General features: G+C 35.5%; 1 protein-coding gene across 2 annotated transcripts in view; it reads right to left on the minus strand.

The window, feature by feature from the left end:
* CBFB (core-binding factor subunit beta) overlaps positions 1 to 14,179 on the minus strand; it is a 66,129-nt gene that overhangs the window by 28,676 nt on the left and 23,274 nt on the right. For both annotated transcript variants that reach the window (XM_019656688.1, XM_019656698.1), the window contains exon 4: positions 4,478 to 4,594. In XM_019656688.1, coding sequence (XP_019512233.1) covers positions 4,478 to 4,594 — 117 coding nt within the window. The remainder of the gene's footprint in view (positions 1 to 4,477; positions 4,595 to 14,179) is intronic.

The raw sequence follows: 14,179 nt of genomic DNA on the forward strand, positions 1-14,179 counted from the left end.
TGGAGGGCAGTGTCACTGGCCCTCATATGTGGGATCCGAACCGGGGCCCTCTGGCGTCCCAAGCCAGTTCTTAACCATCGTGCCACTAGGCCGGCCCGCGAAACACATAATTCTTAACTTTTATCCAAACAATTCTTATTCAAAGAAGTAAGCTATTCTGTATTTAGAAGTTCTAGTTGCATAAATTACAAATATATTTATGTGTCCAGTTAAAGTACCTGGACCATAAAATTTCTGTGACAAAGCAGGTGCTGCATACAAAATAATTCATCGCAACAAAATGCATGCGCTTTGGGTTTTAGAAAATCTGAGCCTTTTTTGTGTGTAAATGAGTCCTCAATTACATTTTTTCAAAAATAGTTGGAAATCTCTAATTAAAGTATTCAATGGTAAGGAGCCAAAATTTTCAGTTTTTCAAGCTTTTACAGGATTGCAATTATTGAAAATATTAAAATTTATCCCTACAAATTACAGAAAATAAATTAAAAGGTAAATATAATCTGCAAACATGATTTAATTTTGAATTTATGTAACTGTACTCAGAAATATCTTCATTTGTGGGGAAGTTAAAACATTTTATTGAGCTGTATTACGTAGTTATATGTTGCATAATGATGGGGATATGTGCTGAGAAATGCATCATTAGGTGAGTTGGTTGTAGTGTGAACATCAGTGTATTTACACAAACCTAGATGGTATGGAGCTACTACACATCTCGGCTATTTGGTATATAGCCTAATGCTCCTAGGCTACAAACCTGTACAGCATGTTACTGTACAGAATACTGTAGGCAACTGTAACATAATGGCAAGTATTTATGTATCTAAACATATCTAAATATAGAAAAGGCACAATAAAAAACGGTATAGAAGATAAAAAATGGTACACCTGTATAGGGCACTTACCATGAATAGAGTTTGCAGAGCTCGAAGTTGCTCTGGGTGAGTGGTGAGTGAATGTGAAGGTCTATGTGTCATTATTGTACACTACTGTAGACTTTATAAACACTGTACACTTAGGCTACACTAAATTTATGAAAAATATTTTTCTTTCAATAAATTAATCTTAGCTTACTGTAACTTTTGATTTGTAAACTTTTTGATTTTTTAAAACTTTTTGACTTGTATTAAAACTTAGATTTAACCACACACTATACAGCTGTACACAAATATTTTCTTTCTTTATATCCTTATTCTATAAGCTTTTTTCTGTTTTAAAAATATTTTTTACTTTCAAAACTTTGTTAAAAACTATGACACAGGGCCGGCCGAGTGGCTCAGTTGGTTAAGAGTTCACTCAAAAGTTTGAGCTCTGAGCAACAGCAGTTCGATTCCTGGCCCAAGCTGAGCAGCCGCTGAGCTGCCAACAGGTGGCAGGATGGCTCAGGCTTAAAAAAAGAAAAAGAAAAAAAATTTTTTTTAAAGACTCTTTTTTTTTTTTTTTTCAAAGATTTTTATTGGGGAATTGAAGGAAGGGGAACAGACAAGTTGCTATCCTTTTTTTGCTCTTCAGTCTAGTTGTGGAGGCAGATCAGTCGCCAGCTTCTGGACGGCCGCTCACGGCAGCTGCTGGATGCTCACACTGGCTGCTTGGCTACACATGTAGCCCATGGCAACCCACCTGCCTTTGCTGGCGACTCAAGGCAGCCCAGCTCCAGGTTGAGCTGTTGTTCAGCATCTTAGCTGTAGAGGGCAGTGTGATTGGCCCTCATATGTGGGATCCGAACCGGGGCCTTCTGGCATCCCAAGCCAGCTCTTAAACAACGTGCCACTCAGCCGGCCCAAAAAGACTATCTTTAAAAAAATAAAAAATAAAAACTATGACACAAACACACACATTAGCCTAGGCACACACAGGGTCAGGGTCATCGACTGAGAAGTGCTGACTGCTGACTGGATGGCTGGGGTCCCCTGCTTTGAAATTTTTACATTATGTAGACCTATTACTATATTAGTTTACTATCATAACAGCTGGCACTTTGTAGCAATAAAGCTCAATTTGTGATTGGGGCAACAAGGCTTGAAAAATTCTAAGAATGGAAAATGCTGGAGGTTAAACTAAAAATTTTTACCAATCATTCAAATAAAATATTTCAGTTTTAGAACTCAACTCCATCTGAAATTTTCCCTTATATAAATTCAATCTGTTATATAATTTCTTACAAAACAGCCTTCAAAATTGCCAATTATTTGAAAAAGTTGAGGACTAATCCCTGTGGAAATCAAAGTAACAGAGATTCTTTCTTAAGAATTTTAACTTTAATTTTAAATCTTAATTTTTTTACTAAGGTTTTCACATTCCATATATGGAGAACAACATGGGAAGAGATAACAGAAAGAAAGAAAAAGAGCTCCTTTTTATTCTTATCATTATTTTAACTTTAGCTAAGAGGATTAGTATTAAACAACTGAAAGAAATTAACACCTGATAATAATCAGATACTTCTACATGTTCCTTCTGACTATTTCCTGACCTTTGTAATTTCAAAAGATGTGACTCCCTTGTATGTGATGCAGTGTTTTTCTTGCTGCTTTTGAGATTCTCTTTGTTTATTAAGTTTGACTACGATGTATCTAGGTGTGGATTTCTTTCTGTTTATCTTACCTGGAGTTCATTGAACTTCTTAAATATTAAGGTTAATATTTTCTATCAAATTTAGAAGATTTCAGTTATTATTTCTTAAAATATATTTTCTGTCCCTTTCTTTCTCTCCTGTCCTTTTGGGACTTTCATTAAATGTATGTTGGTACGCATGCTCGTATCTGACAGTCTCTGAGACTTAATTTTTCTTTGTTCTTTTTTCTTTCTGTTCTTCAGACTGAATAATCTCTATTAATCTACGTTCAAGTTTACTATTTTTTTCTTCTGCCAGCTCAAATGTGCTGTTGAGTCTGTGAATTTTTCATTTGTTATTTTTTCAATTCTAGAATTTCTATTTCATTCTTTTTAATAATTTAGATCTCTTTATTGATATTCTCTATTTGATAAAAATACATTTAGTCATCATAATTTTCCTTTATTCTTTAAAGGAAAGAATTTTCCTTTATTCTTTGAACATATTGATAAATAATTGCTTTTAAGTCTTTGTCACTAAGAACCCTCAAAGATAGTTTCTATTGCCTACCTTTTGCCCTGAGTATTAGTCATACTTTCATGTATTTGCATGTCTCAATTTTTTGTTGAAAACTGGACATTTTAATTAGTATACTGTAGCAACTATGAATTCTGACTCCTGCCTCCAGCTTGTTACTTTTTTTTGTTTGTCTGTTTAGTGACTTGCCTGGACTAATTTTGTAGAACCTGTTTCCCCAGCAGTTTGCAGCCTCTGATGCCACTGCTTAGTTTAGTTTTTTTTTAAGCCTTGCTTTCTGGGGGTTGCCCCTGGATCAGTATAACTTCGTGGTCATCCAATGACTGCTCAGAAGTTTTGCTTAAACATCTGGAGTCAGTAGGATTCCCTCCTTTGCCAATAGATCTGTGTGCAGCGTGGGGGAATACTGTCAAAGTGCAGGGATTTTATCAGTCTTCCCTGTGTTCAGCCAGGAATTAGCATCTTGCAAAGGCCCTCTCTGTTCTCTCCAAAACAGGTGCGGCCTTGCATATGCACACAGCCTTCTGGACCACGAGGGGTAAGTGTGATCTTAGTAGGGCCCACTTTAATTATCTCTTTACCTAGATCTCTGCTAAATTTCTGGCTAGTCTGCTATGTTGTTTCCTGCAACATTAACTTTCCCGGCCTGGACTGTGCCACAGAGACCTCTATTGTTTTAGGTAACATCCCTGGGCATGGATTTTTCCAAGTGCTTCTCTGAACAAAGTCAGATCCCTCTGACAAGAGAACAGAGCTGCCAGCCCTCATGGCTTGCCCTGCCTGCCCAGGGTAGAGCTTGAGGGATCACAGAGCTGAGGGAAGGAAAAGATGGGAGCAGCTCCTGACTAAAATGCCACAGACTATCACTATTATTACTGAAATTCAGTAGTTTTGTTTGACTATATACTTCTCAATTTATGTCCTTTGGTTAATGTCCAGAGACCTTAAATCGTTTCTTTCTTTCTTTTTTTTTTTTGTTACAGTTTTGTCCAGTTTAATCATTGCTTTTTGGGGAAAGGATTTGCCAAGCTCCTCGCTCAGCCATTCCAGAAGTGTTGTTCCTACATTTTATTTCGAACTGTTTTTGTTTCCTCATAATGTTCTAAAGATCAAGAACAAATATTAAACAGAGTCACTTACTGGACTTTGAAGTGCCCCACTCAGCAGATAAGGGTAAGCCAATGAAATTTAGAACCACTGAAGAAAAACTTACCTAAAACCAGGACCAGAATTTGGGTGTCGACATCTTCAGGATTACTCAACATTACCTGAACCTAAGACTTTCTATACTTACTCTTCAAGACTGGGTAAAACAGATCCCCAGACAAAGGCAAGAATAGGGATAAATAAAGGGACCCTGCTCAGTAAAGCCGGAAATCGCCCTACCTGGGCTCGCTCCTCATCAAACTCCAAGCAGCCCATACCATCCAGTCTCTGGAGATCAATCCAGCCTTTCCAGATAACACAGACTCCATTCAGAATCATGGGTGCCTTCAAATACACCTAAGACACAGAAAAGGATGAAAACCAATGATAAGCCACCAGACACATGAAAAACAAAGGACAAAGTTACTTACGAAAACTGTGGTCTTAGGAAATAACAAGATGAATACAATTATAAAATTAAGAATTACAGGAAAGTATATAAACTATAGCGTCTGACCATATTCTATAAATTAAATTAATCTGGATTACCAGAATTTTATTTCTGGTCACTAATTCTTCCAGATTACTTTTAAAAGGAAGTTTTACAGATTTTATAAAAACTATAGTTAAGATGATCACTGCTCTTCCAACTGAAGCTAGGACAATTAGGTACTTTGCCTTAATTTTTGAATCTTAAGTAAAGACATATAAAGATGGAAAACAACTGTAATCACTAACCCTTGAAGAAAGCATGCACTGCTTCCCTCTATTGGTATCCCTGGAGCCATCCAGGGTCAGGTTCTTTTACAATTCCTTTCAGTTTTATAAGCAACCTCATAGCTTCCTGATAAGTAATACTGCTTTTTTTCTTTTTCTTTTTTTTTACTTAAGTTAGCCAGAGTTGATTTCTACAGCTTCTAAGCAAAGAACCTTAACTAATATAACATTTACTTATTCACCATTCTTTTTCAAGTAAATAACCCTAAAGCCAAAGTCACTTTAGGTATGATTTCCAAATTCAGATCACTTTCATTTTTAATCACCAAATTAATTCTCATATTACCTGAAAATATATTTGTTCTCGAGAGCAAATAAAGATCCATCAAAAAAGGTTCTAATGCTATGATCTTGAGGTGAATATTTTACTGACACAGTAAAAAAAAATGAGAAATTTATTAAAGTTCTTACAATCTCCCACACCCTAACACCATAGCATTCTAATAGTTACTGTAAAAAATTATTTTAGATTTAAAAAAAAATTTTAGGTCTCTGATACCTCATTTAACATGGGCTTCTAAATAAAAATCAGAATACATTTTTAAAAATCATTTATACCTTAACAAGATTATTAAAATGCAGAGGAAGCAGGATTTCAATGAATTTTCAAAACTACAGATCGTCAAATATATCTTTATAAATAAGGTTCTTCATCTGCCTATACCAAATGTATTTTCTATGGATAATCCCAGTGCTTTTTTGAGCTAAAATTAGCATTATTTATTACCTATAATTATATAAAATCAGTAAGACAGCCTCTTATTTTGAGGAAAAAGCTGGAAACATCAGCTTTTCCTTTACTCAATTTAGTAGTTTGTACAATAAAAATACCTTGGGTCATTCTTGTTTTAAGAGAGACTTAATAAGAATAATTGACTATTGATAATTATAAATATGTCAGAAAAATTACTACTAAGACACCTATAAAATAAAACTCACAGGATTTATGCCTTTTTAGTACATATTTATGTCACTACTAAATACAATCATTTTTCCTGTTAAGGACTCCAATCAACCATGCTGGATCAATTTCTACTTGTACTGGAAAAAAGCCAAAAACAAGGTTCCATTTCTCCCCGCATTTGGACCAAGGGAAATAGTCTACAGTTATAGCTGAAACCGTTTAACCACACATTTCCTTCTGTTCTGATAAGTGCTCATTCCCTTCCACATTATAAATTTAAAACTCCACTGATGTGCACCTAATTCAAACAAGTGACTATGACCTCATATTCGACACCTCACAAAACCTAAAAACAATACCCCTCTAGAATACTGCCTATCAATATAACTTGACTTACCACACCTTCTAATCAAGATTCCTACCTACTCTTTCTAAGGGGCAGTGGGATGCCACGCAGTGAGGAGTATAACATTTCACATATCAATATGCCTCATTATTTTAAATTCTAATATTAATAATAAAGAGAATTCTTCTAATGGCAGAGAAAGGTCAACTTTGTAATCAGGTTCTATATTCTTCATTAATGGTTTATATCTTTTAGAATCAAAGATTCCATAAATGCAGCTTATTCATATTAATTTACACATTAAAAAATATTTTCCTCAAGAAATTATTAAATTTTTTAAAAGCCCATTTATTACTTCTTTACAAAAGTTCTCTCATGACAAAGAAAATCACTGAACTGTTTTGGGAAATTCCTAAATGGGTTCAGAAAATGGCTACAGTTCTTAATTAAGGCTAGTGCCTGGAATTGTAATTTAAAATAATATTTAGATGATCCTGGTGATTTATTTGTACGTTCACATTCAAATAAATAGTTTTATGTGTAGATCTTTAAAGGAAATGTTTGGCACTTTCATACATTCATGAATACCAAACCTCAAAATACAAAGAAAACAAAATTCCGTCTCTTAACAGTTTGACATTTTGTAATGTAATTCAATAATGTCATTTAAACACTAACACATTTTTCACTGAAAATAATGCCTTATTTCAAACTGTGAAAAGAAAACTTATTAAAATATGATCTAAGGATTAAACCCATTGTCCTAAAATACTTTATACAAAATAAATTCTATAAAGTCTTTAAAATGGGTAGATTAAGCTAATGACACACAAAAACAATAAGGCCTGCTTATTTTTCCAAAAGTAAAATATCAGAGAATGTATTTGAGACTTCACAGAAAGTTAACAGTGAGTACAGCCTCACATTTTGTGTTCTTTTGGAAATAACGTAAAGTGAGTATTACACAATTTTTAATCAACTCAAGCTCTAAGTATCAGTATTTGCAATATCAATCCAAATTACACACGATATCACTTAATTTTCACATTCTGTAGCTTTAAATTCTTTATCACTGTAGCAGTAGAGCTTCAGGAAAAAGATGTATGCACCATCAACTATGGCATTATGCATATAATGGACTATTAGTCCATTAAAAGGAATAAAGTATTGATACATGTTACAACATGGATAAATCTTGAAAATATTATGCTAAGTAAAAGAAAACAGAAGACGACCACATACTATGATTCCATTGACATGAAATGTCTCGAATGGGCAAATACAGAAAGACAGAAAGCAGATTAGTGGTTGCCAGGGGCTAAGGGAAGGGGGGAATGAGGAGTGATTGTTTTAGTAGGTACAGGATTTCTTTTCGGGGTGATGAAAATGTTTCGAAATTAGAGTGGTGATGGTTTCACAACTCTGTGAATATACTAAAATCCCTGCACTGTATACTCTAAACAGGTGAATTTTATCTCAATATAACTATTATAAAAATATTTACAACAATTTTTACCTGTTACATAAATGACACCTATGAGATATGTAAATGGAGATTTCTGAGTAGGCAGTTGCCAGCAGGATTCTAGTTATGGACAGATGATTTAAGTCTGGCAGCATCAACAATACAGTGGTATTTAACTCCAGGGGAAAGAATGAGATTTGCCAAGCAGTAAATAGGGGGAAAGGGCGGTGGTAGGTAGGAGGAGAGCAGGAAGAACCCTGAGGAAATTCAACTTTTTGATGCTGGATAGTAAACAACCCAGCAAAGCATGCTATGAACAGCCAGTGACAAAAGAGGAAAACATGTAAGGAGCCTAGCGGCTAAAGGTTAAGTAATAATTCTCCAAGTAAAAATTTCCCCTTTGTTGGATGCATTAGATATCTAAGTATTATGTTACAGGATTTTATGGCACACATAACTTTTAGCAATGCTTTTATTTAAGGCAGGAGTTCTTAGGCTGGAGTTCAAAGAACCTACAGGAGTTTGAGTTTATGGATAAGTTTCAAGAAGACCAGAAATTCCCTGAAATTCTGTGTAAAACTGCATGTGTCCGTGTCCATGTGTATTTTTCTAAGAAAGTCCAGTGCTTCCATCAGATTTTCAAATCGGCGAGTGAGAAAAAAAGGGTTCAATTATGATAGTGAAACTCCATTGTTCCCGTGCCCTCATAGATACCAAGGTCTTTGTAGCACAGAGCTTGAGAGATGATAAATACCCTTCATTTAGGAAATAGGCCAAACTGCTTAAGTAGTTAAAAATTAAGTTACCCCATGTTTTCAAATGAAAGTGTCAGAGGAAGAACATGAGAGTACCTAGTTAACTTCTCATTTACCAACATGTACAAAATATAGTTCTATCTCTAACAGTCTGGAGTCAACTTATTCTGAGAGTATCCGAATTTAAAATAACCAGCGGCATCCTCAATTGCCTTTTCTTCTACAATACTATATATTTATAGAAATTCAATGTTTTTAGTTCCTAGGTAGCTGGGTGAATAGAAATTGTGGGTACAAAGGGAAAGCAAAAAGAGTTCCCTTTTTTGAGTGGTCTAAAGAAGATAATTTCAAGATAATTAAAACAGAATAACTGTAGATTTGCAAACAAGACTCCCATGCACACCACTACCGAGCCATAAAATCAATATACACGGAAACCAAGTGTCAAAGCTATTGACAAAAGCAAAAAGCAGATATTTCACCGTCAAAAAACCCATCTTAGTTGGAAAGAATATTTCACTTCTCTGTAGTAAACCACTACAGCTTAAACATTTGTGAGTCTATAAATTGAAGTATTAGGGGAAACAGTAAGAGGGAATGGCCAATACCCCTTAGACCCTCATAAAATATTTGAATAATGATTAAACAAAGAGCAGAAATACAGCTGGAATTTAGGTGTTTTGTTTTTTTCTTGTATCTTCCCTATAAATTCAAATTGAAAAGATCCACCTAGTCAACAAATGTTTATTACCTGTCATTTTGCAATAGTGGGAATATATAAAGATTTATATCCCACTGCCCAAAAAAAGACTCCAAAGTCTTTAATGAGGAAGAACTAAATACATAAAAGAACTGTAAGAATTAAAATTGAATTCTGTTACATTTAAGCAGAACTCACTTAAGATTAATGGAATGTACTACTGACAGTAAAATTATAAGAAGCTGGATCCAGCAGCTTTGCCTATTCCATTTAAAGACCACAGTTCTGAGGGCTGGCCGAGTGACTCAGTTGGTTAAGAGCGTGAGCTCTGAGCAACAGAATCGCTGGCTCGATTCCCACATGGGCCAGTGAGCTGCGCCAGAGCTCAGCTGCCACTGAGCTGCCAACAGGTGGCAGGATGGCTCAGCTGGTGAGAGCATGTGCTAACAACAAGGTTACCTGTTCGACTCCCACATGGGACGGTGTGTTACACCCACCCGCAACTAAGACTGAACACAGCACCTTGAGCTGAGCGACCCGGGCTGCTGACAGGCAGCCAGATGGCGACTGGACTTGGAGCTGAGCTAGTTGCACCCTCAACAACTAAGATTGAAGGACAACAGCTTGGCTGTTCCCCTTTCCCAATTCCCCAATAAAATCTTAAAAAAAAGAAAAGTAAATAAAATAAAAACCATAGTTCTAACAAAGTTGCATAAAAATATGATTTAGGATATATCATCTAAAGTTATCTACCTGAAAAACGAAGTGAATTAATGAGTTCAGTAAAGTGGTTGGTTATAAAAATACATAAAAAACAATCTTCCTATATTATGATAGCAATTATTTAGAAAATAAAAAAAACCTCTTATTTTAAAATAGCAACAAAAAATATAACAGTATCAACTACTGAGAATAAACTGAGTAAGAAACATATAGGTTCTATAAGAAGAAAATACCTTATTTCTGAAACGAAAAAAGATTTCAATAACTAGTGAGATGTCCTTTTCTTGAATGTTAAGACTATAAATGCCAATTAATCTCAAAGTAATCCTTATTTTAAAAATATTCCACTCGTTAGAATGGCTATCATCAACAATAATAAATGTTGGAGAGGCTGTGGAGAAAAAGAAACCCTCATACAATGTTGGTAGGAATGCAGATTAGTGCAGCCACTGTGGAAGACAGTGTGGAGGTTCCTCAAAAAATTAAGAATAGAATTACCACATGACCCAGCAATCCCTCTTGTGCATATATACCCAAAAAATCTGAAAACATTTATCTGTAAAGATATATGTGCTCCGATGTTCATTGCAGCTTTATTTACAGTCGCCAAGACATGGAAACAATCAAAGTGTCCTTCGATAGATATATATACACAATGGAATACTACTCTGCCAAAAGAAAAGATGAAATAGTGTCATTTGAGACAAAATGGATGGATCTTGAGATTATGCTAAGCGAAATTAAGTCACACAGTAAAAGTCTATAACCATATGATTTCACTGATACGTAGGATATAAAACTGAAAGCAACAAAGGAACAAGACAAAGAAACAAAAAACTCATCAACACGGACAATAATTTAGTGGTTACCAGAGGGTAAGGGGGGAGGAGGATGGCATATGAGGGTAAACGGGGTCAAATATATGGTGATGGAAGGAGAACTAACTCTGGGTGGTGAACATACAATGTGATATATAGATGATGTATCACAGAATTTACACTTGAAATCTATATAATTTTACTAACCATTGTCACCTCAATAAATTTTAATTACAAAAAATATAATATTTTCTGGAATTTGAGAAATAAGTCTATGGTTCCTACAAAAGAATCACACTACCATTAAAATATTAGGGAAGAGTAATATTCTGCCCTTTCAGATATTAAAACATGTAACAATGCAATCAGTACATTTGTAGTAGTGCTGTGGCAGTCAAAAAGAACTTAATGGAATAAACAAAAAAAAAATCCAAAAATGAAACCAAGTACACAAAAGTCCTTAATAAATGAAAAAGGCAACATTTCAAATTAATGGTAAAAGGATATTTTATTTAACCAGGGGAGGTGGCAAAACTGGCTAACCACTTGAAAAAAATGAGTTTAGAATGAAATAAACATAAATGGTAAAAAATTGTTTAAAAATTTCACTAATAGTAATCAAACATTAAGTTAAAACAAGATAACTATAACTATTTCTAAACAAATATAAAAATAAAAAACAAAAACATTTTAACAATGTTGAGGAGGAAAACCAGGTTCTATGACATTGTCAGAAGGAGTGTAAACTGGCTAACAATTCTGGGAAGGCATTTTTTTGGCAATAAGTATGAATTTTCCTTTGACCCTGCAATGCCATGTCTATGAATGTATCCTAAAGTTTAATCAAAGATGTACACAAAATATTTGATTAAAAGGATGTTCGCTCTCAAGGGTTAATAATGACAACAGATTAGAAATAACCCAGATGCCCAAAATCTTACTGTCATCCAAGTTATGAATCAACACTATAAACAAGGTGTCTTTAAACAGAAACACACATTAAAACAAGATTTTTGTATTGATTGGTTGAGGAAGATGTTGTGAGCAGACACTTGTAGGAACCTAACTTTGTATTTTCCCTGGAAGCAATTGGTCAGTATTTGCTAATTCAAGTCTGCAGTGACTTTATAGAAGACAACTGCCATAAATAACGAGAATCAACTATAATTATTTTTAAATGGAATAATACCACTATACTTTAAGATAGCACGGGAAGAGTGAAAACAAAAATGTGCTTTGGAACCAGATAAAACTTGGGTTTAAATTGTAGCTCTATCGATGTGCCTGAGACAAATTATTTAAGTTTGCTAGTAAGCCTCAGATTCCTTACACAGAAAATCGGGGATAAATAATGCCTCTTTCATAGGAGACAGTAAAAATTAGTAAGTCAATGTACATAAAATTTATGAAACATATAGAGTACTACAGAAACACTGATTGCTTACACATACATTTCCACCAATGTTTTATACAGTAACTTCTTACCAAGGGAAAGAAACCTTTGGAGACAATGAACAGTTGTTCCCACCAATAAACCAGCAGACAAGTAGTAATACTGGGATGGCCATGGGCACGCAGGAAAACAAGTTTTCCACTGAGGAAGAATGTATCCTGCTTTTCAGTTGTAATAATTTCTGTAGTCTATTTAACATATTCCTTTAGAAGATTTTTGGTTCTGACTCATCCTCCTTTAGCCACATGCTGTTTTCTCCCTGTTCATAAATGCACAGTAAGTCAGCTGCTTGCCTGTTGGGTAATCACTAGACAGTCTCATTTGCCTGTGAATCATAACTGGGTTGCGGGTAAGTATAAAAAATAGCTTCTTCTACAGCGATTTAATGTAATTGACCAATCTACTTCTTACAGTTCAGAAGAAAAATCATAACATGGATTAATACAGAATGTGCCTGGAATTAAATAGTGTATGAATGTATGTGTGGTGTGTGTCTACATATACATACATACTCAATAAATGGATGTGTTAACCAAATACAAAAGCCCATTCTAAAATTCATATAGAATCTCAATGGACACTGAATAGCAAAGAAAAAATCTTGAAAAAGAACAAAACTCGAAGACTCATACTTCCCGACTTCAAAAGTCACTACAGAGCTACAGAATCAAAACAGTGCAGTATTAGCATAAACACGAAATATAGACCAATGGAACAGAATACAAATTACATAAATAAGCCCTCATAGAGGGTGCCAAAAAAATGTATACACATTTTAAGAAAGGGAAAAACTGTAATGAGGCCGGCTGAGTTGCTCATTGGTTAAGAATTGGCTTGGGATCGCGAGCTCTTAGCAGCAGGGCTGCCGGTTCAGATCCCACATGGGCCAGTGACACTGCCCTTTACAGCTAAGATGGTGAATAACAGCTCAACCTGGAGCTGGGCTGCTGTGAGGTGACGGTGTAGGCTGCAGTGGGGCTGCAGTGGGCTGTGGTAAGCTACCGTGAGTGGCCGGCAGACAGCGTGAACAGCCGGTGGCGTGAGCTGCTGTGAGCAGCTGTGTGTGGCTGTCCAATGGCCGGTGACCGATCTGCCTCAGCTAGGAAGAGCGCAATGCTCATAATACCAACATGAGCCAGTGAAATGACATCCTCCACAACCAGACTGAAGAACAAAAGGACAGCAACTTGTCTGTTCCCCTCCCCCAATTCCCCAATAAAATCTTAAAATAAAACAAAAATGTGGAACTAGCCCACCTGACTTGGGACATCTTATAAGGTATTGTAAATGCCTTAACAAAAATCACATTGTTGTAAAATTTAAACACAAAATGCATGCTGGAATATTATACTGGTTTTATCGTACAGTCCCACACAAAGTTAATGTCATGTGTTGTAAACTGAACCACTTTCACTACACATCATTTTTCAAAAGAATGCTCCACAAAGAAACACTGATGATCCCATCGTCTGGAAAAGCCATTCCTTCTATGAGCCATCTGAGAAGATGCTTGAAGCACCAATTACACTCTAACTCTGAGACATACATGGTTTTAAGTAGAAAATATTTTAGTCTAATCTGAAATTTGGTAATATGTAATATGATTTATATTCTTACAAAGAATTTTTCTTCATGGAGGTGTATTTAAAATAACTGCTGGCTTTCCTTTCTCACTATATAAAAAAGTAATGTTACATTAGCCTATGTATCACAAACCACCATAAACTTGAACGCTGCTGAGACCTCAAATGTTATTTCTGGACTCTGCAACTCCATGCCTCTGCTTTGAACTCACTTTGCTTAAAGAAGTCCTTGCCCCACCCCAAAACAGTTCCATACAGTTCGCATCATTTTTTTTTTTTAAGATTTTATTGGGGGGGGCCAGCCGAGTGGCACGACGGTTAACAACTGGCTTGGGACGCCAGAGGGCCCCGGTTCAGATCCCACATGAGGGCCAGTGACACTGCCCTCCACAGCTAAGATGCTGAACAACAGCTCGAC

This window comes from Hipposideros armiger, unplaced genomic scaffold, assembly GCF_001890085.2.
Source record: "Hipposideros armiger isolate ML-2016 unplaced genomic scaffold, ASM189008v1 scaffold_9, whole genome shotgun sequence".
In the NCBI taxonomy this organism is placed as follows: Eukaryota; Metazoa; Chordata; class Mammalia; order Chiroptera; family Hipposideridae; genus Hipposideros; species Hipposideros armiger.